This window comes from Gracilinanus agilis, chromosome 3, assembly GCF_016433145.1.
Source record: "Gracilinanus agilis isolate LMUSP501 chromosome 3, AgileGrace, whole genome shotgun sequence".
Taxonomy (NCBI): Eukaryota; Metazoa; Chordata; class Mammalia; order Didelphimorphia; family Didelphidae; genus Gracilinanus; species Gracilinanus agilis.
Window position 1 is genome coordinate 76,980,628 of NC_058132.1, and position 24,280 is coordinate 77,004,907.

General features: G+C 38.8%; 1 protein-coding gene across 2 annotated transcripts in view; it reads left to right on the plus strand.

Moving 5' to 3' along the window:
• Nucleotides 1–3,556: 3,556 nt before the first annotated feature.
• TRIT1 (tRNA isopentenyltransferase 1) overlaps nt 3,557–24,280 on the plus strand; it is a 71,912-nt gene continuing 51,188 nt past the window's right edge. The window contains exons 1-2 of one of the 2 annotated variants that reach the window (XM_044668039.1): nt 3,656–3,733; nt 6,675–6,795. In XM_044668039.1, coding sequence (XP_044523974.1) covers nt 6,793–6,795 — 3 coding nt within the window. In that variant the 5' untranslated portion in view covers nt 3,656–3,733; nt 6,675–6,792. Of the gene's footprint in view, nt 3,734–6,674; nt 6,796–24,280 lie in introns of both variants that reach the window. The other variant, XM_044668038.1, reaches the window with a different exon arrangement.

Genomic DNA, 24,280 nt, shown 5'->3' on the forward strand with positions numbered 1-24,280 from the left:
GGGAAGTAGATGTATAGCTCTAGTGTTCCAGTGGTAACCACATAATGTTGTATGACTCAGAACAAGAATTCTTAACCTGGGACATATGTGTGTTTTTCTAAATTGTTGGAATTCTTTAAAATATTATTTGTTTAAAAGTATATTTTATTTGTTCCATTAAACATTTCCCAATTACATTTTATAATTTTTTAAACATTTATTTTAAAAAGTTTTGAGTTCCAAATTCTCTCCCTCCCTCTATCCCTTCCTCCACCCCCTGAGAAAACAAGTGATATAACATTAATTATGTGTTAAATCATATAAAACACATTTTCCTATTAACTGTGTTGCAAAATAAAACATATACATCCCCCAAAAAATAAAATGAAAAAAAGTATGCTTCAGTCTGCACAGAGAGAGTTTATCAGTTCTCTCTCTGGAAGTGGATAGCATTTTTTATCCTGGGTTCTTTGGAATTGTCTTAGATCTATGTTGGCAAACTTTTTAGAGATCACATTCCTTGTCCTGCTCCTCTTCCCCCAATCCCCCCAGCTACTGCCTTACCCCAGACTGGGGAGGGAGAAAGAGAAGGGAGTGGCCTAAGCCCTCTGGGCAGGGAGAGAGTAAGCACAGAAGGGTGTGGAGGTATGGTGGAGAGGGGGAAGGAAGCAGCTCCCCAGGAGTCCCTCTACCTTTCTAGTAACTAACTCTGTGGGGGACAGTACACATGCCCTCAGAGAGAGATCTCTGCATGCCATATTTGGCATGCATGCCATAGGTTTGTCATCATTGTCTTGATCAGAATAGCTAAGTATTTCACATTTGATCTTTGTTACAATATTGCTGTTACTGTGTACAATGTTCTGTTGGTTCTTCACTTTTTATCTGTTCATATAAGACCCCATATTTTTCTGAAATCATGGGATATTTTTTAAAAATATTTTTTAAATATATTTTAAAAACATATTTTGATAACTATTTCAATAAAATTAGTTTCTTTCATGATTTGTATAAATGCAACTAAAAACATTATACTGAGAAACATTCCATGAGCTTTGCAAGATGGGTTGCTAAAGAATAGATACAAAAATAGTTAAGAACCCCTGGAATAGAGGAAGGTTTTCTAAACTAATGGCTAACTCTTTTATTAGTGATCTGTGTGAAGATGTGGGCAAGAGTACCATAGGATGAGGTGTGGGTGGCTTTCAGTCTTCCTCTATTGTAGGAAATACTTACATAGAAGATCCCAAGAAAAAGAAGGGAGAAAGTACAAATCCCTATCCCTGAAGGCCTCTGCCTAGTCTGAAAATTCATCGGTCAGTCCACATACATTCAATAAACAAGTGCCAGGTTAAGTGCTAGGGATACAAAGAAAAACAAAAGATAATCCTTACCCTCAAAAAAGAGTCTAAGATGGGGCTGGGTAGGAGACAACACCAAAACAACTCTGTACAAAAAAAGATAGAGGCAGGATAAATTGGAGATAATCAACAGGGGTTGGGAAAGGCTTTCTATAGAAGGTGAAATTTTTAGCCTGCTTGGGTCACCAACATCTACTGATGCCAAAACATAGTATTAAAAGTGACTCTGGGTTCTGGAAGGCTATGCCCAGTCAGATACAACCTCTGCCAGGTTAGACCAACTGGGAAAGACTTCCTAGCATAGTTGAGAAAACCGACGGTGTCAATTGACCAAGGATCAGCCTAGCTAAGTTTGGACAGTCATATAACTAGCAGGTTGGCCATGGAGACCCATGAAAGAGATAAATACTTACTATGCTAGAACAAAACCATTAACTTACGGTTCTGTGTAATTTAAGTATTTTTGCATAGGTGAATGAAGAATCTACTGGGTTCTGTGCCTGGTTCTGCCTCTAATTGATTGACCTAAGGCAAATGTGTTCTCCTCCTTGGGCCTCAGTTTTCTTATCTATAAAATGAGAATGTTGGATCAGGTGGTCCCTTCCAGCTCCAAGATCCTGCATTTCCTTTTGGTTAAGAAAAAGGTCAGCAAAGCTAACCAGTCTCTGGGGCCCCAAAATACTTTCTTAGCTTAGTCCAGCCAAGCCCTAAACAGCTAGAGATGATCTCCTGGGGCAATATTGGCAGGATACCATTTTTTTTTTTCTTTTGGTGGAGCTGGCTGGGCCACCTCCTTCCCCTTTAGGGAAGCCACTAGTGCTGGATGATTTGATACTGCTATTGGTTCATTGAATTTTCTCCAGTCTCTTGTGTGAGCCAGCACAATGCAGTATACAATTATGGGGGCTGTGGGAGCTAGGGGTGAGTAGGGTAGGGGTCTACTGGAAGTCTAGCTGATGGTGGTAGACTCCAGAAGGCAGGTTCAAGCCCTTGCTGCCCTCTTACTCCCTATGTTTCCGTGACAAAGATGACCAAGGATCTCTGGGCCTCAGTGTCCTCATCTATAAAGCAAGTAGGTTAGATTAGACAGCCTCTGAAGTCCTTTCCAAATCTTCAGTCCTGTGAATGCTCTAGTGTCTGCTGTGAAGACCTACTTGGACAGATATCTTGTTGGGACAGCTCTGGTCCTTAAGTTTTTTCCTTATATCATGCAGAAATTAAATGATGATGATGATGTTTTCTTGTCTCCAGTGCAATGCTTGGTGATTTTACAGAAGAGGGGAAGGAAACACACTTTTGTTAAGTGCCTACTATGTGCTCTTTATAAATATTATCTCATTTGCTACAGCTCATTACTACGATGCTGGATAGTTAGTGGGATGTGGGTTGTCATTGTCCATGACAGTTTAGGAAAGTGAGGCCAAAAGACAGCCCTGTTTAAGGTCAATGGACTCACACTTTATTAACCTGTGGTAGTATCTCTTAATTTCTTAGAGTCAGCAGATCTGGGGGGTAGGAGTGGGGAGAAAGCCCCAGGATGGATGTCAAAGGACCTGTGTAGAGATGAGTGCGTCTGATACTTATTAGCCGGGGATCCTTGGGCAAATACCTCCCTTTCTCTCCTCATCTGAGAAGTCTAGAAGGAGTAAGCTGGGCCTGGAGTTAAGAAGACCTGAGTTCAAATTAGACTTGGATATTTGCTGCCCGTGTTGCCCTGGGCAAGTCACTTAACCTCTCTTTGCCTCAGTTTTTCTCATCTTTAAAATGGGGATAAGAAGAGGACCTATCTCCCAGGGTCATGGGAATCAGATGAGATAAAGATATAAAGGGCTTAGCACACCTGGCCCATAGTAAGCGCTTAATTGCTTATATCCTTCCTTTCCTCACTCAAGCATCTATATTTGTTCCTTCCAGTTCCGACCCTATGGATTCTGTGGGTTCCCTCTTCCCTCCTACATTCCCCTACTACAGCAACTCCTTACTTTCTTCTTTTTCCAACCTGCCTTCTCTAATCTGGGTCTCTCTGGCCCCGCCCCAGCCCAGGCACCCCAGGCTCCGCCCTCCTCTCTCTTCCTTCCCTCTCTCCCCACGGTTGTCATGGATACGGCTGTCAGAGGGCGGGGCGGGAAGCAGATTCGCGCGAGCTCTGGACATGCTCTCGCGGTACTTGTAGCAGGCGCTCTCCTTCTGCGACTGCGACGGTGGTTCCGGTGAGGATGGCTGCAGCCATGGCGGCTGCTACTGCGGCGCGGGCCGGGTCTGGGGCCCGGGGCCTGCGGGGGCATCTACCACTCGTGGTGATTCTCGGGGCCACGGGCACGGGAAAATCCAAGCTGGCGCTGCAGCTGGGCCAGCAGCTTGGCGGCGAGATCGTCAGCGCCGACTCCATGCAGGTAACGCGGCCCGGGCTGGGGCTGGAGCCGGGACCGGGGCTGGAGCTAAGGGATGAGGAAGGGAGGCCCGGGATGGCGGGAAGCGGGAGGAGAACGGAGGGGAGGGGAGGGTGGAGAGGCCTACTCCTCATGACCCTTACTGAGGTGGCCACGCTGGGCACCTCTCAGGAACGAGATGTGCTCCCGCCCCCAGCCTCTACCTAGACCAGGTTGCCCCAACCCTTCCCACCGCAGCCTCAGCCCGGCTTCTGGGCGTACAGGGCCCATCTTCCTCTGCCGAGCTCAGGCCTCTCTTCATCTTCCTCTCTGCCTCCATTCCCTCTTCTCTCTTTCCCTCCCCCTTTTCCTTTCTTCTTTTTCTCTCCCCTTCTCCCTTGCCTCTCTCCTCTTTTATCTCCTTCCTTTCTTCCCATTTGCCTTTTTCTCTTCCTCTTTCACTCTTCCCCTTCCTCTTTCTCAAATCCTTTCTCCTTTTTTCTTCTCTTCCTTTCATTCATCTCTTTCCTCATCCTACCCTTATCTTTCCCTGTTCACCTTCCGATTGTTTTTTCCCTCTCTTTTTTGCCTTTTCTTCCCTTCTTCCCTGACTTTTCCTTCCCAAATAGCTCCCATCCTTTCTTTTCCTCTCCACTATCCCCCTCTAGTCATCTGATCTCATCCAAGATGCTAATACATTGCAAAGAGTGTCAAAAGGACCTGAATTAAAATACTTGCTTTTCTACTTATTACCTGTGTGACCTTGGATAAGCCACATAGCCTTAGTCTCATCTTGACGTCATGGGCTCATTTGTTTCTGTCTTTGAATCTCCAGTCCATATCCTGGTGCTTTACACGTAGTATTTGTTGAATTGAATGGAAAGGGTTGGACCAGATGTATTCTTAAGGTTTTTTCTAGTTTTAAATCAGTGATTCTTTTCTTAACTTCCTCTGCTTCTCTTCCCACTTTCCTTTTGTTTTTTCTTTCCTACTACTTAGATGGCTTTTATGGGAATATTTTCTTATTTGAGCGTTATTTGTGGCCTTTTCAAAATGAAAAATTATGGCAGAATGAGAGTACATTTTTTTTTAATGTAATCTGTTGGTTACTTTTGAGTGCAGGGTTTATGCCTAATGCTAAAGTGGGGATTAGAGAAGAAGCTATGGTCTTGAATCTCAGAAAGACTATTAACTTTGGAAACAAGACCAACATGTGATACTTAGGAAACAACATAAGACAGTATATAATTATGCTTTAAATTATTTCTTAAATCCTTACCTTCTGTGTTAGGGACAATACTACATATTGGTTCTAAGGCAGAAGAGCAGTAAGGGCTAGGCAATGGGATTTAAGTGACTTGCCTAGGATCACTAAGAAGTTAGGAAGTGTCTGAGGTCAGATTTGAACCTAGGACCTCCCATCTCTAGGCCTGGTTCTTAATCCATTGAACCACCCAGCTACCCCCTATGCTTTAAATTTTAAGGGACAAACTAAGTGCTATTCAGGTTTGGAGAAGAGGAAAGTAAATGAAGGAAAACTTCATATGCGAGCTAAACTTGAGTTGGAGCAGTAAAGGTGATAGAAATGGAAAAGGCAGCAGAGAGGAGGGATAGCATAGAGATTATGGCAAAGGCAGCAACCACGTGAGGAAAAATGCATATGGAATGTTTCAGTGAGTGATTAGAGAAGAGAGTTTATTTTGGAAAGAGCAAGACAAGAACATTTTATGTGTAGGAAAATTTAGAACATTTTAAAATCCTACAATAGATTTCAGGGGTGTGGTTCTAAAAAAGTTTTGATAGAAGGTAGGGAGCTTGAAAAGTTTGATTCCCTTTACTTCTAGTGCCTTCCCGTAGTTGATCCTATAGATAGCTTGTTTGTGATATTGCTATTTGGATGTTGCCTCCCCAATTAGACACTGGTTTCTTTGAGAACAGGGAATATCTTTTTTTTTTTAATTTTTAAATTTTTTTTAAACCCTTAACTTCTGTGTATTGGCTCCTAGGTGGAAGAGTGGTAAGGGTGGGCAATGGGGGTCAGGTGACTTGCCCAGGGTCACACGGCTGGGAGGGAATATCTTTTTTACCTTAACTTGTATTCCCAGTTCTTCAGTGCCAGACACATAGTAGGTGCTTATACATGTTTATTGACAGGGCAGGAAAGTGAAGTGATGAAAACATTTTTCTGAGGACATAACTAACTCATTCTACTATAGTCCACAGAAATAGTAGGTGGAGTTGATGCATTTCAGATTTTTTTTCCCCATTCCATTTTTGCTTCCAAATCATTCTGCTACCATACCTCCATGATCTCTCTTTTCAGGTCCGTACAATTTGCTTTAGTTACCCTCTCCCCTTCCATGTTGCTGACTAGTAGTTTTCAGATGACTTTCTTAAGTTTTCTCAGTGATTTTCATACCTATCCCAGCCCTTGCTATCATTCATGGATTTCATGATTCATATTGAAGACCCCTCTAACAACCTGACCACATAATGCTTTGCGCTAATGACCTTTTCAGCTTCTACTTCAGCCATACTCTGTTATGCTCATTACTTAGACCTAACGATCTCTTGTAATTTTACTATGTTTAATATTCTTTTTTTAATGTATTTTTATTTTCAGTTCCAAATTCTTTTCCCCCTCCCTCTTCTTCTACCTGTTGAGAAGGCAAGAGGTATGAAACCTATTACAAATGTCATACAGCCAAGATTCTAAGGTTGAAGTTTCATTCGTCAAATACAGCCTGATCTGGTTTTATCCCTTCCAGACTCATGCCAAACCAACTCTTGACCCATATCACTGTTAGGATCTTTGACCTTCCTTATTATGTCATACTTGTTTCCCTCATTCTACCTTTGCTTTTATTTTCAGCCTTGACCTCATGGTCTGCCATTTTAATATTTCACAAACTACTACATTATAGAGTTCCTTGTACTTGACACCCCAGCTTTTTCCGTATTCCAGGTAAACCTCATCCTTGCTTAAGTACTACCATATGATTTTTCTGCTTCTCACATCTGGGCTGCTGAGTATTACTAGAGAAAAGTCAAGAAATTGAGCTGATTTTACCCACTACAAATTGATGGTATGTAACCTCAACTAGACCTTTGCTGCTGATAATCAGTTCTACTTTTGTTGACTATCTCCTTTTATCCCAATTATTTTCTAATGTTCTTATAAGGAATAGATATTGTATTTTGTCAAATGCTTTTCCTGCATTTATCGAAATAATCTTGTGATTTCTGTTGGTTTTGTTATTGATATGGTCAATTATGCTGATGTTGTTGATTCTTTTCCTTGCCTCTCTGTCCTAAGCCTTTTCCTTTTAAACTGCCAACATATGGCATATAACTTAGCTTTAGAATCATAGGTTCATAGACCTAGAGCTTGAAAAGACTGAGGTCACCTAGTCCATCTCCCTCCTTGTATAAATAAGGAAACATACCCAAGAAAGTTATGTGATTTGGCTATGGGCACAGGTAGGAAGTGGCAGAGTCCAGATTGAAACCCAGATCTTCTTCCTCTAAAAGCACTGTTTCTTCTTTGCAAATGATTTCCAAAACTATTTATTTCCATACTTCCAACACCATTGCTCTCAGGATATCTTTCCTTACACCCCAAACATTTTGTCTAAAACATTCTTTCCTCCCAAATCTATTTCTCCCATTGACTGCCCTCTTTTTGCAGGTAACAGGATACATCTAGTTCCCTATGTTTGAAGTCTTATTTTTATTCTTACTGTACCATTGCCTCTCTTATCCAAACAGATCCCTTAGGTTTCAGGGTAACAGTTTTTGAAGGATTAACCCACTCACCCATCTCATATAGCTACCACCATAGCTCACCTTTTGCCTGAACTATAATTTTCTTCTGGTTTTGCATCAATTAATATGAGGTGTTTTTTTTTTTTAACCCTTATCTTCTGTCTTAGAAATGCTACTAAATATCAGTTTAGTTTCCAAAACAGAAGAATAGTAAGGACTAGACAATTGGAGCTAAGTGACTTGCCTAGGGTAATTTGGCTGGGAAGTGTCTGAAGACACATTTGAGTCCAGGCCTGAACTCTGTCCATTGAACTATCTTGAGGTCCCAATGAATACAAGTCAAATGGGTTTGTTTGAAATCAACCCCCTCATAATTTCTCATAACACAATAGCATTTCATCACTTAAAATTTGTTCAATCATTCTGCAATTTATGAACATCCCCTCAGATTCTAATCCTTTGTCACCTCAAAAAGAGCTATACATACTTTTGAACATCCTTATAGAAGTTTGTTTTGTTTAGGGCCACTCTTTCCCTTAATCTACCCTTTTTCTAAATCCCTCTTCACTTTTTACCTCTTTCCTTCCTGTTTGCCTTTTGAGTAAGAGATGTTTCTGTACTCAACTCTATATATGTATATTCTTTCCTTCTTTGACCATTTCAGATGAAAGTGAGGTTCAGGTGTCAGCCATTTCACCTTACCACTTTCATCCTTATTTGTATGGATGTTTACTTGCTCATCCTACTTAAATGGGCTATTTTCCCCTAACCTTCCTTTCCTGTCACTCTTAAAGAGTATTCTTCTTCCCTTCTCTGTCCATTTTTCTCTTATGATCATTAAACTATAACAAATACTCCCAAACTTCGTCTAATTAACTTCCTTTATGTCCCCAATTGATAGGATTGAGAAGGGACATGTGCATCATCCTTTCATATTTCAATGTAAACAATTTATCCATGTTTGATTCCTTATGATTTTGTTTTAGTTTGCCTTTTAAAAAATTTTTTTAGTTACATGTAGAAACAATTTTTGACAATTTTTTTTGATGTTTTAAAATTTGTTTTCTTGCTCTGTCCCTTCTCTCTCTTACCTGAAGTAGTGAATAGTCTGATAAAGGTTATATGTATCCTGTAATACATATTTCCATATTGCTCAAGTCATGATAGGAGTCGTATCACATATACAATTGAAATCTTATAAAGGAAATATAGTGGAAGGTGGCATGATTTGATCTACACTCAGATTGTTTTGATTATTGCTTTATAGTATAGTGTGATTTCTAGTTTTATGTTTGTCTTAATTCACTATATTTGAACATTCTATGCAGTTTTGTTCTTTTCTTCAGAATTGCTTGGAAGTTCCCCATTTCATTAAATATCCATTTTTTCTCTTATTGGATTATACTCAGTTTTGCTAGGTAAGTTAATTTTGGCTATAGACATCCTCTATGTCTTTTGCCTTCTGTGATATCTTATTCCATCCTCCATTCCTTTAGAGTGGTGACTTACAAAGTCATATGTGATACTGACTTTGACTCTTTAGTACTTGAATTATTTCTTTCTGTCTGTTTGTAATATTTTTTTCTTTGACCTGGAAAGTCTGAGTTTTGGCTGTGATGTTCTTGAGAGTTTTCATTTGGGAATGATAACTGTATTTCAATATAATTAGTTTCTTTTGTAATTGTAGATATTTCATTTTGTGCATTTAAAAACATTCTCAGAAGGGGTTCATAGACTTTACCAGGTTTCCAGAGGGTCTGTGAGACAAAGAAGGTTAAGAACTTTGCTCTTGTGGCTTCGCCTCTCTTTCTTCTTCTTCTTCCTCTTCTTTTTTTTTTTTTTTTTTTTTAACCCTTACTTTCTGTCTTAGAATTGATACTAGGTACTGGTTCCAAGGCAGAAGAGCAGTGTGGGCGAGGCAATGGGGGTTAAGTGACATGAACCAGGGTCACACAGCTAGGACATATCTGAGGTCAGATTTGAACCCAGGACCTCCCATCCCCAGGCCTGTCCTATCTACTGAGCCACCTAGCTATCCCTCTGTTTATTGTTTAAGTTTTCTTTTTTTTTTTGTTTTTGTTTTTTACTACTTGGCCTCAACCTACCCTGACTACATGTTTCTTCCTTTTATGCATTCCATGGTTCAGCCAAATTGGCCTTACTTTTTTTCATACATGCCACTCCCTCCTGTTTCTTTGCCTTTGCACTGGCTGCCCTCCATACTTGGAATGGATTCTCTCTTCCCTTCTACTTCTTCTAATCCCTCATTTCTTTCAGGACTCATCTCAAGCACCATCTTCTACAGAAAAATTTTCCGATACCCCTAGATAGTAATGTATTCCTTCCCCAAGTTATCCTGTACTGTTTATGTATATATTGTCTCCCTCTTTAGAATGCCCTTGAGGAGAAGGATTTTTTCTTTTTGTATCCCCAGATCCCAGCTCAACAGTTCCACTGCATTAATTTTCCTTATATTTATCTCCAGACATCCCTTTCTTCAGTGATCTTCAAGTGCTCTTTATTGCCTGGCAAGTTAGGTTCAAATTTCTTCCTGGCATTCAAGACCCTTGGATGTCTGGTGCCACCTTTCTGTTCCAATTTTACCTCATTTTGTTCTTTTCCAAGTGCTCTGTTCCAACCAAACAGCTTTTTACTGCCTCTATACTTATCTTTTGCTCCTGCTGTTCCCTTTGCCTGAAATGATCTTTCCATCTTTGCCTGCTTAATTCATTTTTAAATCTTATTTTTTAAAATTCTGAATTTAAATATCTCTCAAAGAGCATTTCCTTATATACAGAAGAGCATAAAAATAGCATTGCTTATGAAACTGTGAATTTACATTTTATTATGTGCCTGTTTTTGTTTTTTAAAAAAATATGTCATGCCACACATTGCTTTCAAAACTTCCCTGCTTCTGTGCTTTCTTCTTTGTACTATAATCTCCAATTTATTTTACCCTCCCTTCTCTTCCCCTAAAATCCTCAGAACAGAATCCATTTCACCTGTTTTATCTTAGTTTTCTCTTACTCCCTTTTGAAGACATTGGGATTTTGAAGGTTATTTATTTATGTTTTCTCTCTTAGATTGTTAACACATCATCATCATATAGAGACCTTTCTCAAATAAATTTGCCTTTCTAAGTTTCTCTTGACTGTGTTTACATTTCACAGTTGCCATTCAGCTATGGGCTTTTCATTAGAAATGATGGAAAGTTCTCTGTTCCAATAAGTATATTTTTTTCCTGTAGAGTTATGTTCAGATTTCCAATTTGTTATTTTTGATCATAAGCCTGTATGTTTCGCCTTTTGAAATATTATATTTAAAGAGCTTTCATTTTTAGTTGAAGATGCCATATCTTATGTGATCCTGACAATCTGTGATTCCTTGGTACTTGAAATGATTTTTTCTGGATGCTTACTGTAATTTCCTTTAATGTAGGAGATCTGGTTTTTGGCTAAGACATATCTGGGAGTTTTCCTTTCGGGTTTTCTTTAAGGAGATGATCTTTGATCACTGGTCTCTTTCTATACTTTACCCTGAAGTTCTAATAGATCTGGTATACTTAATTCCTACCTATCTTTTAAGCCTAACTCAAATGACATTTATTACATGAAGCCTCCTATGATCTCTTTCAGGATTACCTTTCCCTTTGTATCTCACGTAGGACTTTGTTTTGAACATAGTTTCAGATATGAATAATACAATAATTCTATGTATCATTTCAGAAGAAAATAATATTCTGTATTATGGTTATCCATGTTTGTGTCTTATCTAGATTGCAAACCCCACAAGGGATGAGACTTAAATGTCTTTGTTTAAACTTTTCATCTCTCCCAGCAACTAGTATGGTGTTTGCACATGCTTAATAAATGTCTGTTGAATTTGAATTGAGTTGATAGACATTGGGAAATAAATAAGAGGGGACCTAGTTTTAGGAAAGTATAAGCAGTAGAGATATATCATTGTTATTTGCAGATACAGATTTTGGTTAATAGGTTTAATTAAATAATTAAAAATTTGGAAGTCATCCTCATAGAAAAGTTTAGATGAGCTTTTCAAAAGAGAGAATTTAAAGAGGGAAAGGAAGGAGTTATGGTCTACACTTTGGAGAACACCCATAGTTGGGAGACAAGAAGAGAATGAATCCCTGGAATGAGATATCAAACAGTGATGATTAAAGAGACATCTGCAAAAGCAAGGATGTATTAAGGAAGACTAGAAGAAAATATTACTGAAAAATGGGACTGATTAACAGTTAACAAATGGAGCACAGAAGCCAAGAAGAATGAGTTCTGAGAAAAGATAAACGAATCATTGGTTTTGGCAATAAGGCCTTTGAAAAGAACATTTTTATTCCTGATAGTAACTAGGAGGTGACAGAGATGTGGAATTTGGTTGTAAAATACTTGTTCAAGAAATTTTCCCTAGAAAGGATTGAAGAAAATTGAACTTCAAAAACAGGAGACTGTAATCTGAAACAAAAGTTTATTTTTTTCCTTTTTTTTTTTTTTTTTTTTTTTAATGTGGAGACCTGTGTATCTTGGGGAAATTAACAAGAGATGAATAAAAGTATTGTAGCCTAGTGGCAAGGACTCAGCTGAAGTTGTCCAGGATGCATCTGTCATGAGCCATTTTCATGTAGTTATGGGTTTCTTTCTTTCTTTTTTTTTTTTTTAAATTCTGAACTTAAACTTATGGTTGGAATGCAATCTCTTAGTTGCTTTAAACACCAAATAAGATAAGCATTTCCATGTACATGTAGTGACAGAAGAAGATTGTGCATGAAACTGCAAATCTGTTCAGGAGTACTTCTTTTTCTTTTTTTTTTCCCTTGCTTTTCTTTTTAAGTCTATAATAAATTCAGTATGTAACTTTCAAAGCTGTCCTGCTTGTTTGCTAAATCAAGTCAACAAGTACTTATTAAAGAGCCTACTATGTGCCAGGCATTATCCTAACTACTTTCTCATTCCTTCTGCCTTCCCTTCTCTCTGTTCTTCTTTTTTAGGGGGAAGGAAGAACCTAACTCTTTTTCTTTCCTCCTTGCCATTTCTTCTCTTCATTGGGAAAAAAAAAAGAAAGAAAATCAAAACCTTTGTAATCCTATACATAGTCAAGCAAAACACCAACAATATCTATCTTATTTTGTATCTTCCATCATTTCTGGAAGAGGGGAAGTATTCTTTATTATCAGTTGAATGGAACTAGGGCTTAGTCACTACATTGTTCTTAAGTCTTTGTTTTTTTGTATAAATTATTCTTATTCTGCTCAGTGTACCCTGTGTCACTTCATATAAGGCATCCTAGGTTTCTCTGAAACTTGTTTCTTTTATTATTATTTGTGGAGCTATAATACTCTTACATTCAAATATAGAAGTTATACATACTTTGTTCAGCTCTTACCCGATCCGTGGAAACCCTCTTAGTTTCTATTTCTTTGCTACTTCAAAAAAGGGAAGCTATAGAGTTTGGTGTTGGGTCAAAGGATGTACTTTTTTTCTGTTTTCCAGAATAGATGGGCCCATAGCCCCATTAAGAGCGCATCAGTGTGCTTGTTTCCTGGAAGCTCTTTGCAACATTTATCATTTGCCATTTTTTGTCATTTTGCCGTTCTGGTTAGTTTAAGATAGATTCCCAGAGTTGCTTTAATGGATACTTTGTTTGAATGACTTGTAGCATTTTTCATGTGTCATCTAAGTGGTACAGTACAGTACACAGGGCTTTGAATCAGGAAGACTTGCACTCACATTTGGTTTCATATACTTATTAGCTTTAAGACCCTGGGCAAGTCACTTCTCCTATTTATCTCAGTTTCCTCATTTGTAAAATGAGAATAACAATGGCTTCAACCTCTCAGGAGGGTCAAAAGAGGAAATAATTGTAAAGCGTTTAGCACAGTTTAGCACATTGCAAATGCTGTGTATTAGCTACTATTATTGTTGGTGTTGGCTTTTGTTCTTACCCTTTTGCCACTTAGTCTGTTGGGGAAAATTCTTCATTCCCTTCCAGCTAGGCTATTTAGTCTAGGAGCAGAGAAGGGCTACACTGGGAGTGACCTGTCTCTGGGGATTGATCCAGCAAAAGGGGCCTGATAGTTGGAAAGATTGTTTATAATATCCAGGGAGGATTGAGATAACTGACCACAAGAGTCCACAGTCATCAGGAAAAGCTGATAAATCAGGTGGAGTGAAGGGATAGGGTGGTGGTGTTTTTGAACCCCTGGTTCAGATACTTCACACATGTTTAGAATTCATTTCAGTTAACATTACAGAATCCATTATTATGTACATAATAATGTCTATATTGAGATAATAGTTTAACTAGACTTCTGCCATGTCCTCAAAGAACTTAAATTTACTGTCATGGAGTTATCTTTAAATATTCATACAAAATAAGTTCTAAATAAATAAATATGTTTTGGGATGAGAGGTACTAGTAGCTAGGGATCAGAAAATACTTCATGCAGAAGTCTTGCACTAAATTTTGTTTTGTTTTGTTTTTTAATTTTAAACCCTTACTCTCTGTCTTGGTAACAACTCTAAGACAGAAGAATAAGAGCTAGGCAAATAGGATTAAGTGGATTATGTAGGGTCATACAGCTGGGAAGTGTCTGAGGCCAGATTTGAACATAAGAATTCCAGGCTCCAGGCCTGGCTTTGTATCTACTGAGTTACCTAGCTGCCCTTTTGCTCTAAAGTATGAAGCAAACTCATTTGCACTTAGTTTTTTAAAAAACATTTTTTTTTTAAACCCTTACCTTCCATCTTGGAGTGGTAAGGGGTCAAGTGACTTGCCCAGGGTCACACAGCTAGGGATGTGTCACAGGCCAGATTTGAACCCAGGACCTCCCATTTCTGGGCCTGGCTCTCAATCCACTGAGCCACCTAGCTGCCCCTGCACTTAGTTTTGAAAGAAAATAGGGATTCTGTGCTGGTGTAGTTGTGGAGAGATTACATTCCAACCATAAGGAGCAGCTGGTGTAAAGGCAAAGAAATGAGTGATAAGAGTTGTTGTCTTTGAAGAGTCTTAAGAATGTCAGTTTAATTGTACTTTTAGAGTACATGAAAGGGAGTAATGTATAAGAAAGCTGAAAAAAATAGGTTAGAATCTGGTTGTGAGGATAACAAATGCCAAACAGGAATTTGTATTTGACCCTAGATATAATAAGAAGCTATTGAAGTTTTCTGGTTGATTGAATGACCTGGTCAGACCTGTGCTTTAGATAAATCATTGTGAGAGAGATGTAAAGAGTAGATTGGAATAAGAAATATTAGCAAAGGCACAAAGTAGGAGGCTATTATGGTAGTCCAGGGGAGAGATGATGAGAGTTTGAACAAGAATAACAAGAAAGGGACAGATTTGAGAGATGTTTCTTCTACCTTATGAATAAGACTTTGTTTTTATTTTATTTTTCCCACTATATTCCCTTTTTTAGGCTTCACATCAAATAATCATATGGGCTTTTCAAATGTTAAAACACCACACTAATTATCATTATTATTAAGAAAATTTTAAACTGGAAAGAACCTTACAAGTTATATCTACAACTTACTCATCTTTTACTTGAAGAAATTGGAGGCCAAAGAGTTGGCATCAGCATTCTGTGTGTGTGTGTGTGTGTGTGTGTGTGTGTGTGTGTGTGTGTGTGTACAAGACTAAAAAAAATTATTTCCTTTTCAGTTTAAAATTTTAAAAGAAATATGAAGCCATTTAAATATATATAGGCAAGTAAAACAAATTTCAGCTTTGTCAATTAAAATTACATAACTCATTTACAATATCAAACCCATCATTTCTTTGTCAAGAGATCTCTAAGACTTGATAATTGATTGGCTATGTACATCTAAGGCAGTGATGGTGAACCTTTAGTAGATGGAGTGCTAGGTCCCGCTCCCATGCCATCCCTAGACCAAGGGCTATGCCCTGCCTCTTACCCCACACAGGGGAGGGAGGGAGCGCTCCCATTGGGCTGCTGGGAGGAGGGGTAGATGAAATGAAGAATGTTCTCAGCAAGTGGAGAGAGGGGGAAAGGAGTGACCTGACTGCTCCACTCCCCTCTAGCTCTGCCACTTGTGAGCCACCCATTGTGAGTTCCCATTGGGCAGAGGGATGGGTCATTGTGAAAAAATGTCATCAGACATGGTGGAGAAGAGGAGGGGAGCAACTCTGCCCAAGCCCCTCTGCCTTTCTAGTAACAAACTCTGGGGCAGGGGGATGGGGGGGAGGGTGGCCCACATGCCCACAGAGAGGGCTCCACATGCCATCTTTGGCACCCATGCCATAGATTTGCCATCACTGATATAAGGGATAGTGAGAAAACGATGAGATGTGGAAGGAACTTGGGTGACTGGAATTATGATGATGCCCTTGACAGAGGGAATTTCATTAGGTAGGTGAGTTTGTGAATAAGATGATGAGCTCTGTTTTGGTCATATTGAATTTGAAATCTTTCTAGGACATACAGTTGGTCTAATAGGTAGTTGGTAATGTGGACCTGGCGCTTGGAGAGAAACTGCCTGAATATCTACGTCTGGAGGTAATATGTTTAAGAGGAGATAATTAAGCCCATGGGAACTGATGAAGTATTGAAGAGAGGTGAAAAGAGGGCCTTGGAACAGAGTGTTAGATCAAATGAGATAATATATGTAAAGTATTTTGCACAACTCTAATAGCAATATTATTCTAGCTATTAATATTATTGATGAAGATCCAATAACGGTAGACTGAGAATGAGCAGTCAGACAGATAGGAAAACACAGAGAAGAGGAAATATCCTGAAGGAGAAGGTATTAGGTGCTTCGGAGAGGTCAAGAAAGGAATAGGGATGGAAAAAAGGTCATTAGGTCAGGTAATTAAATCATTGGTAACTGGAGAGAGTAGTTTCAAATGGAAGATGGGGCAGGTCAAATTGTAAAGATTTGAGAGGTGAGAGGAGTGAAGGCAATGAGAATAGACAAATTTGAGGAGTTTTAACTGGAAAAGAGGAGGAATATGTGCTTTAGGGGGTAGTTGAGTTAAGTGAAGGTTTTCAAGAATGAGTGATAGTATATTCAGGAGGATATCATGAACAACATCTGGAAAATGGTTAGGTTTGTTTTCTTTGCCAGTCATGAAAATTATTATATAGGTAGTAGTTACTTTTATACCTTGAATTTCTATATAATTTCTCTGCTCAGACAGTGAAGATAGATTGGTTTGATTCAATGTGGCCTTGAGGGCTCTACTGGTTTTTACCTCTACTTTCTGAACTTTGTTATTCTGACTAATTTTAGGGCACACAGGGCACATGCTTTTAATCCTTAACTTTCCGCAAACATTCTGTTAAGTGTAATTTTTAACCAAAATGGCATTTAGATGACCAAAAGATTACACCTTTCCCCAGCTGAAAGTTGTTGACATACTGCTTGGTAAATTTGAATGAAAATTGACTGGAGTTATTAGATTAAGCAATTTGAACAGTTCCAGAATTTGGGAGGCAATATGGTTTAGAGTCAGAAAAGGCCCCCTGGTTCAAATTCTCTTCTTATTGCCCATGTGACTATGGCAAGCCACTTTACCTGTTCTCTTGTGTGTAAAATGTGAATAATGACACTGCCTCAGACTTGTTAAGATTAAATTCTGTGTGCAAAATACTAAATTTTTTGGAGTTTTTATTTTATTTTATTTTTTCAATTTCAAAAATATTTTTTATTTCCTCCCTCCCCTTTTCCCCCAAACCTTTACCTTCTGTCTTAGAATTGATACTAAGTATTGGTTCCAAGGCAGCAGAAGAGTGGCAGGGGCCAGACCAGTGATTCCCAAAGTGGGCGCCACCGCCCCCTGGTGGATGCTGCGTGATCCATGGAAGCTGTGATGGCCACAGGTGCATTTTGGAACAGGGATTCAGTGCAGTAACCAATTTATTAACAACAACAAAAAAACCAATTGCAAATAGTCAATTGTGGTGATTTAAGATTACTGCTGACGAAAATGGAGTCGAGGATTACTAAATTGGTAGCAGCACACCAGGTTCATCCTTCTCATTAAGATGATTTTGAATGTTTTAATTTTTTTTGTATTACATTCTATCCTGAGTTCAATAAATAATTTCATAATTTCAAAGTTCAATGTTTCTAATTTACACCTTTCTTTACTATATTTTATGTAAAAGGTAGAAACATTAATACATATATCTTTCCTATTATTTGCTATTAAAATAAAAAAAAATAATTTCCAGGGGGCGCTAAGTAATATTTTTTCTGGAAAGGGGGCGGTAGGCCAAAACAGTTTGGGAATCACTGGGCTAGACATTTGGGGTTAAGTCACTTGCCCAGTCACACAGCCAAAAAGTAACTGAGACCAGATCTGAATCTGGGTACTCTTAACTCAAGGCCTAACTCTATCCACTGAGTCACCTAGCTGCTGCTCCCCCCCACTCCCATTGGAAAAAAACCAAACAAAACGTTTATAACAAACATGCATTCAAGCAAAACAAAATTCTTCATTGTCTATGCTAAGAACCATTCTTCATTTTGCACCTTGAATGTTTAAGGCATTTTGTAAGCCCTACAACAGTATATGTTTGATGTCTGTCTCCTTCCTGCTCTTCTCTTCATAGTCTTATCTGTAGGGCCAATGGCTTGGCACATAGTAAGTACTTAATAGATGTTTATTAAATGAATAAAGTACTATTTCCCAATCTCCTAGTGACTGTCTCCCTCCTTAGAAACAGAGGATAGAGTGCCAGACCTAGAGTCAGGAGTGCCAGAGTTCAGATCTGGCCTCACATACTTCTTAGTTGTATGACCCTAGGTAAATCACTTAACCCCCATTGCCTAGCCTTTGCTCTTCTGTCTAAGAGTTGCTACTAAGATAGTAAGGGTTTAAAAAAACCAAAATATTCCTGCTTGTAGTTTGTTTGCTCACCCCTGCTTCAGAGCAGAAATTGTTAACCTTTTTTGGCATGGGCATCTTTAACGTTCTGCTGAAGTCCATCAATCCCTTCTTGGATTGTTTTAAGTATACAAAATCAAACCGGTAGTTTGCACAGGAAACCAATTATATTGAAATACAGTCTGTATGCAGGAAGATTGAGAAGCTAGACATTTAGGTTAGGGGGTGGGTCTTAACTACAGTAATTTTGAAATACTGATGAATAGAAACATTTTGAGCCATCTACAACAAATATATATGAGTCTTGGTACTGTTAATACTACTTTTATCTTTTTGTTTACATTCAAATGTTGGAGATGTTCAAATCAGAACATTCAAATGAAGGAAATGTTAAATTTCTTTTTTTTTAAATTCTTTTTTTTATTTTTTAGAAAAATTTTACATGCTTATATGATTCATTTTCTTTCCCCCACCCAACTACCCCTCTCATCCATAGTGGACATGCATTTCCACTGGGTTTTACATGTGTCATTAATCAAGACCTATTTCCATATTATTGATAGTTGCACCGTGGTCGTTTAGAGTCTACATTCCACATTCCAAATCATGTCCCCATCATCCCATGTGTTCAAGCAGTTATTTTTCTTCTGCGTTTCTACTCCCGCAGTTCTTTCTCTGGAAGTGAATAGCGTTCTTTCTCATAAATCTCTCAGAATTGTTCACAGAATTGTCCTGGGTCATTGCATTGCTGCTAGTAGAGAAGTCCATTACATTCAATTTTACCACAGTGTATCAGTCTCTGTGTGTAACGTTCTCCTGGTTCTGTTTGTTTCACTCTGCATCAATTCCTGGAGGTCATTCCAGTTCACATGGAATTCCTCCAGTTCATTATTCCTTTCAGCACAATAGTATTCCATCACCAGCAGATACCACAATTTGTTCAGCCATTCCCCAGTTGAAGGGCATACCCTCATTTTCCAGTTTTTTTGCCACTACAAAGAGTACAGCTATAAATATTTTTGTACATGTCTTTTTCCCCTATGATCTCTTTATAGGAAATATTAAATTTCAACTAAAAGTTAAGATGTGAATATTTTTCCTATCAAAGTTTATAGACCCCTTAATCTCTGAGGGGCCAACCTTGTTCTTTTCTCAATTTGAGCCTTCATATATAGTTATATGTCTGCATGTTGATGTTTTCTATAAATGCTCTGATTTTTTTTTTAGTTTGTAAAATTATAAAGTATAGATTCTTAATTTAAAGGGCAAATATAGTTATAAAATTTAGTTATTTGGGAAAATATAATCTGTTATTTATTTATTTTTAGAACCTTACCTTCTGTCTTGGAGCCAATACACAGTATTGTATTGTATATATATAGGTCCCAAGGCAGAAGAGTGGTAAGGGCTGGGCAAGGTTAAGTGACTTGCCCAGGGTCACACAGTAAGAAGTGTCTGAGGTTAGATTTGAACCTAAGACCTCGTGTGTGTGTGTGTGTGTGTGTGTGTGTGTGTGTGTGTGTGTGTGTATTTATTTAATAACCTATACTTTTTTGTCCCAAGTCAACAGCTCTTAAGGCTGAAAGGCAAGGGCGAGGCAAACTGGGTTAAGTGACTAGTCCAGGGTCATACAGCTAGGAAATGTTTGAGATCAGATTTGAACCCAGGCTCTTCTGCCTCTACGCCTGATGCTTTTTGCACTCTGCCTCCTAGTTGTCCCCTTTTCTTGAATTCTAAGATGCTATTTTCTCCAAGTTACTTTTCTTCTCTGATCTTTCCTTGATTTTCTTCACTGGTTCCTTTCCTTTCTCTTGCCTTTTTGTGGCTGTCTTTCAAGACTTCCTTAGATGGTTCCTTGTTCTCTTTGTAGATCTTGTATATTCATATAACTTTGTTCTCACTGTCATCCTTTTTTACTTATCACTTCTATGCTGATGACTCACATATACTTTTGTATTACAAATTTTAATCTTCAGCTTTTCCTTACACATCCAACCAGGTCCTTTCCTTAATTCAGTGTTTTTTTGTTGTTTTTTTTTAAAGAACCCACTGTTCACTTAAGCCGTATCTAGGAACCTGACTCTCTCCTTCACTCCCCTTTTGTTGCTGCTTATAATTCTGTTGTGGATTTAGGAACCAGTAATTAAGTATATTAAGAATATGTGTAAAGTAAGAGTAAACTGGTTCATTAGAATTAAAGAAGGTCCCCTATGAATAAAGTATTCTTCTCTGAGTACAGTCTTAGTGCTTGTACTGTGTTCATCTATTTTGATTCATTAGAGCCTTTTTTCCTCTTTTTTTTTCATTCTTGGGTCTCCGTTGTGGTTTGGTTAGTGTTTTTGCTCATCTTTGAATGGAGCTGAACCAAAGATCTTGGGATAAAAGTCTCTCAAAATATATTTATTTAATACTTGCATCCATTGGCTTTCAGTTTATTATAAATCATACTCACATTTCATACAGTGTTTTAAGGTTTGTAAAAGAATTCATGTTCTCTCATTTGATCATCACAACACCCATGTAGGTGCTATTATTAGCTTCATTTTACAGATGAGGAAACTGATGCTGAGTATGGCTTAGTGATTTGCCCAGGTTCACACAACTAGTAACAATCTAAGGCAGGATTCAAACTCAGATCATTATGAACCCAGTATTAGCATTCCCTGTCTTCCATCTAGCTGATCCTAGAAAAATGTAGAACAGAATTTGCTAAATGTGTATCTTAAAAAGTTTTTACTGTTTTCAATTTACTGAAAATTAATTATGAATGCTGGGGATACAGAGATGGAAAATGATACAATCCTTGTCCTGAAGCAATTGGTACTCAATTTAATAGGAGTTTTGAGGATTAAAAACTGGGACTTATCTTGTTTCCTTTTTTCTCAATGTTTCTTACTAAGAATAATCTAAATTGGGGTAGCTGGGTAGCGAGGTCCTAAGTTCAAATTTGGCCTCAGATACTTCCTAGCTATGTGATCCTGGGCAAGTCACTTAACCCCTATTGCCTATCCTTACTCTGCCTTAGAACCAATATACAGTGTTGTTTTTTGTTGTTATTTTTCCTACAAGGACTTGAATAGACAGTTTGGTAGTATAAAGAGTATAAGACTGAAACCAAGGAGACTAGGATTGAGTCAGGAGACCTGTGTTTTTGTTTAGTCTCTGCTCCCTAGTAGTGATTTGACCTTGGGCAAGTCCCTTTTCTTTAGGCCCCAGTTTCTTCCTTTATAAATGAGGAGAGGCTGGTCTAGATGAAGATTCCAAGATCCCTTCCAGTTCTGAAATCCTGTGATTCTGTGAGTGTTTATAGAGTATAATGCCCTTACAATTTGCCCTGTCAGCTTATCATTCTGTACCATTTGACAGAGGCTAGGATCCAACCCTCTGTCCATTCATGGAAAATGCCTGGTCCTGGTTTTGCAAACATCAGACAAATGCTGGCAGTGTTTAGGCAGCTGTTGGAGTAGAAGTCATGATGGGGTGGGGTGGGGAGCATGTGAGGGTGAGGGGGGTTCCAGAGACCACCTGTTGAGATAATGTAGGCATGAGGCCTGGTACACAGTGACCCCTTTATTATTGGAATACTTCTGTAGCTAAGCACCAAAGCCACAGAGCCCAGAGGGTACTGGACTACCCCTCCCCATTGTGGCTCTGATACCCAATTATTCTGATTTAGGCTTTCAGTCTCCTGCTTGTTCAGCATAAGCAGTCTCTATGGGGAGTTGACATCCTCTGTCTATGAGGCATTGCTCATTTTCGGGTGAAGACAGATGGTCCCCTGCAAGGCTGAGCTGTGGATTCCTGCACAGCTGACAGGGCAAATGTAAGGGCCTTCTAATCTGCTCTCAAAGCCTTGCAGGGGAACCATTGGTGTTTCTATTGTACTGTTGTTGCTTTACTTTAATTTTTTTCCTCAAATTCCAAATGCTTCACATCAAATCAGTGAATCATGGATATGTTGATTCATCTTGATATTTCTGAAGTAAGCAGTTAATATTATCCCTTTTTTTTCAGATGGGAAAACTGAGGCACAGAATGATTAGAGGTTGTATAGTTGATCAAATGGCAGAACTGAGAACCAAATTAGGCTTGCAGGGTCATTTGTAATGCCTGAGGTATTTCAGGAAGAATCCTGAGCTTGTTCAAGACCTCAGTAACTAGATGAAGTGTGGTACAGAGAGACTCAAAGGCCCTTGGCAAAAGACATACAAAGATGGTCTGATGTTCCAGACTCCCAACTATAAGTTAAGGAAAACAAACAAGTACAGCACTATGATTTCTAGAGAGAGGAAGCATCTGTATTTTAGCCCATCCTGCCCTGGGAAATAGTTCCCTTTGTGTTAGGAGGAAAGTGTTGGGGAGAGCATCAGATGAGTTTGGGCCCTACTCACTACTGTCTGACTGGCAGATAGAGTGTCATGGATACAGATGTGAGGCTAGGTTTTCTTTCTCTCTACTTGGAGATAGATGTTTTATAGAAGTAGTATATTGTCTTATGGTGCTCCAAGAAGGGAAGAGGAAATGTGAAATTACAGAATTCTCTTAAGTAGGAGGGAAAACAAAGGGCATAAATGAGAACTTCTGAAAACCACAACGTGATGGGGATGTATGCTACAGGTGGTAGAAGCGGATTCTATTTTTCCAAAGGACTTGGTTTTTAAGCAGCTTGACAAAATGTGAGTTAACATGTTTGACTCACCTAATCTCTGTTGAGCTCCTGGCTCCTTGGCCCCTTCTGCTGTGTGGAGAGTGTTTGTATAAACTCTCTGGCGACAAGATTGTGTGTGTGTGTTTTCTGACTTTCCTATAGAGCCAGAAAGGAAAAGAGTTTGGAGACAGAACTCAGATTAGTTTGTTTGGAAGGGGAAGTGACAGAAGGGAAGAGTGACATCTAGAAAGAGTTTCTAGATTTTGAAGGATGAACATGCTGAGTTGAGGCTTGCACCTCTAAGGGTAGAAGTGGCAGCAATGTTTCAGAAGCTGAATGTCTAGATCCAGGATTGGTTCTATCCAGTTTATTTTGGGTGCCTGGAAATTTGCTCATTGGATTCTATGTGTGTTCAAGTGAAATCCAACCTGATTTGGTCTATTCACTGTAGGCAGGAAGAGTCTCTTTCAGACTTGGCAGGTAGTAGAATAATAAGAAGAGACAGACTGTCCTGTCTTGCCCTCTCATTTTTCAAAAGCTTTGGAAACTAAGGCCTGATCTTAGGCTGCATTAATAGAAATGTCCCAGATCAGGGAGGTAATGATCTTATTGTTCTCTGTCCTGGTTGAACATTTTAGAGGTATTGTGTAGAGATCTGAGTGTCATGTTTTAGGAAAGACCTTGACAAATTGGATTGGGTCCAGAGGCAGGCTAGTAGGCTTGTTGTAGGATTGGTTAAAGGAACTAGGCATGTTTTTTCCTGAAGAAGTCTTGGGGAATGCCTTGTTCATTCTCTTCAGGCGTCTGAAAGGATCATCTTGGGGAAGAGTTTAGGCTTTTTCCGCTTAGCATTAAAAGGCAGAATGAGACTTAGTTTGTAAAATGAGATGGTTAGACCATATATACAGTATTCTTTAAGATTCCTTCCAGCTCTAAATTCCATGGTCCTCAATTACAGAGAGGCAAATTGCTATTCTCTGTTGTGAAAAGCTTTCAAATAATCAAGATAACAACCGGTAGAGTGGGAGATTGTAGGGCAAAGTAGGTGGCTTAATGGATTGAGAACTAGGAGAGATGAGAAGACCTGGATTCAAATTTGGCATCAGACACTTCCTAGCTGTGTGACCCTGGGCAAGTCACTTAACCCCCATTGCCTCGCCCTTACTGCTCTTCTGCCTTGGAATCAATACACAGTATTGATTATAAGACAGAAGGTAAGAGTTAAAAACAAAAACCAAAAAATGGCATGGTGAGTTTCCCTTTATGGCATAGTGAGTTCCCCATCAGTG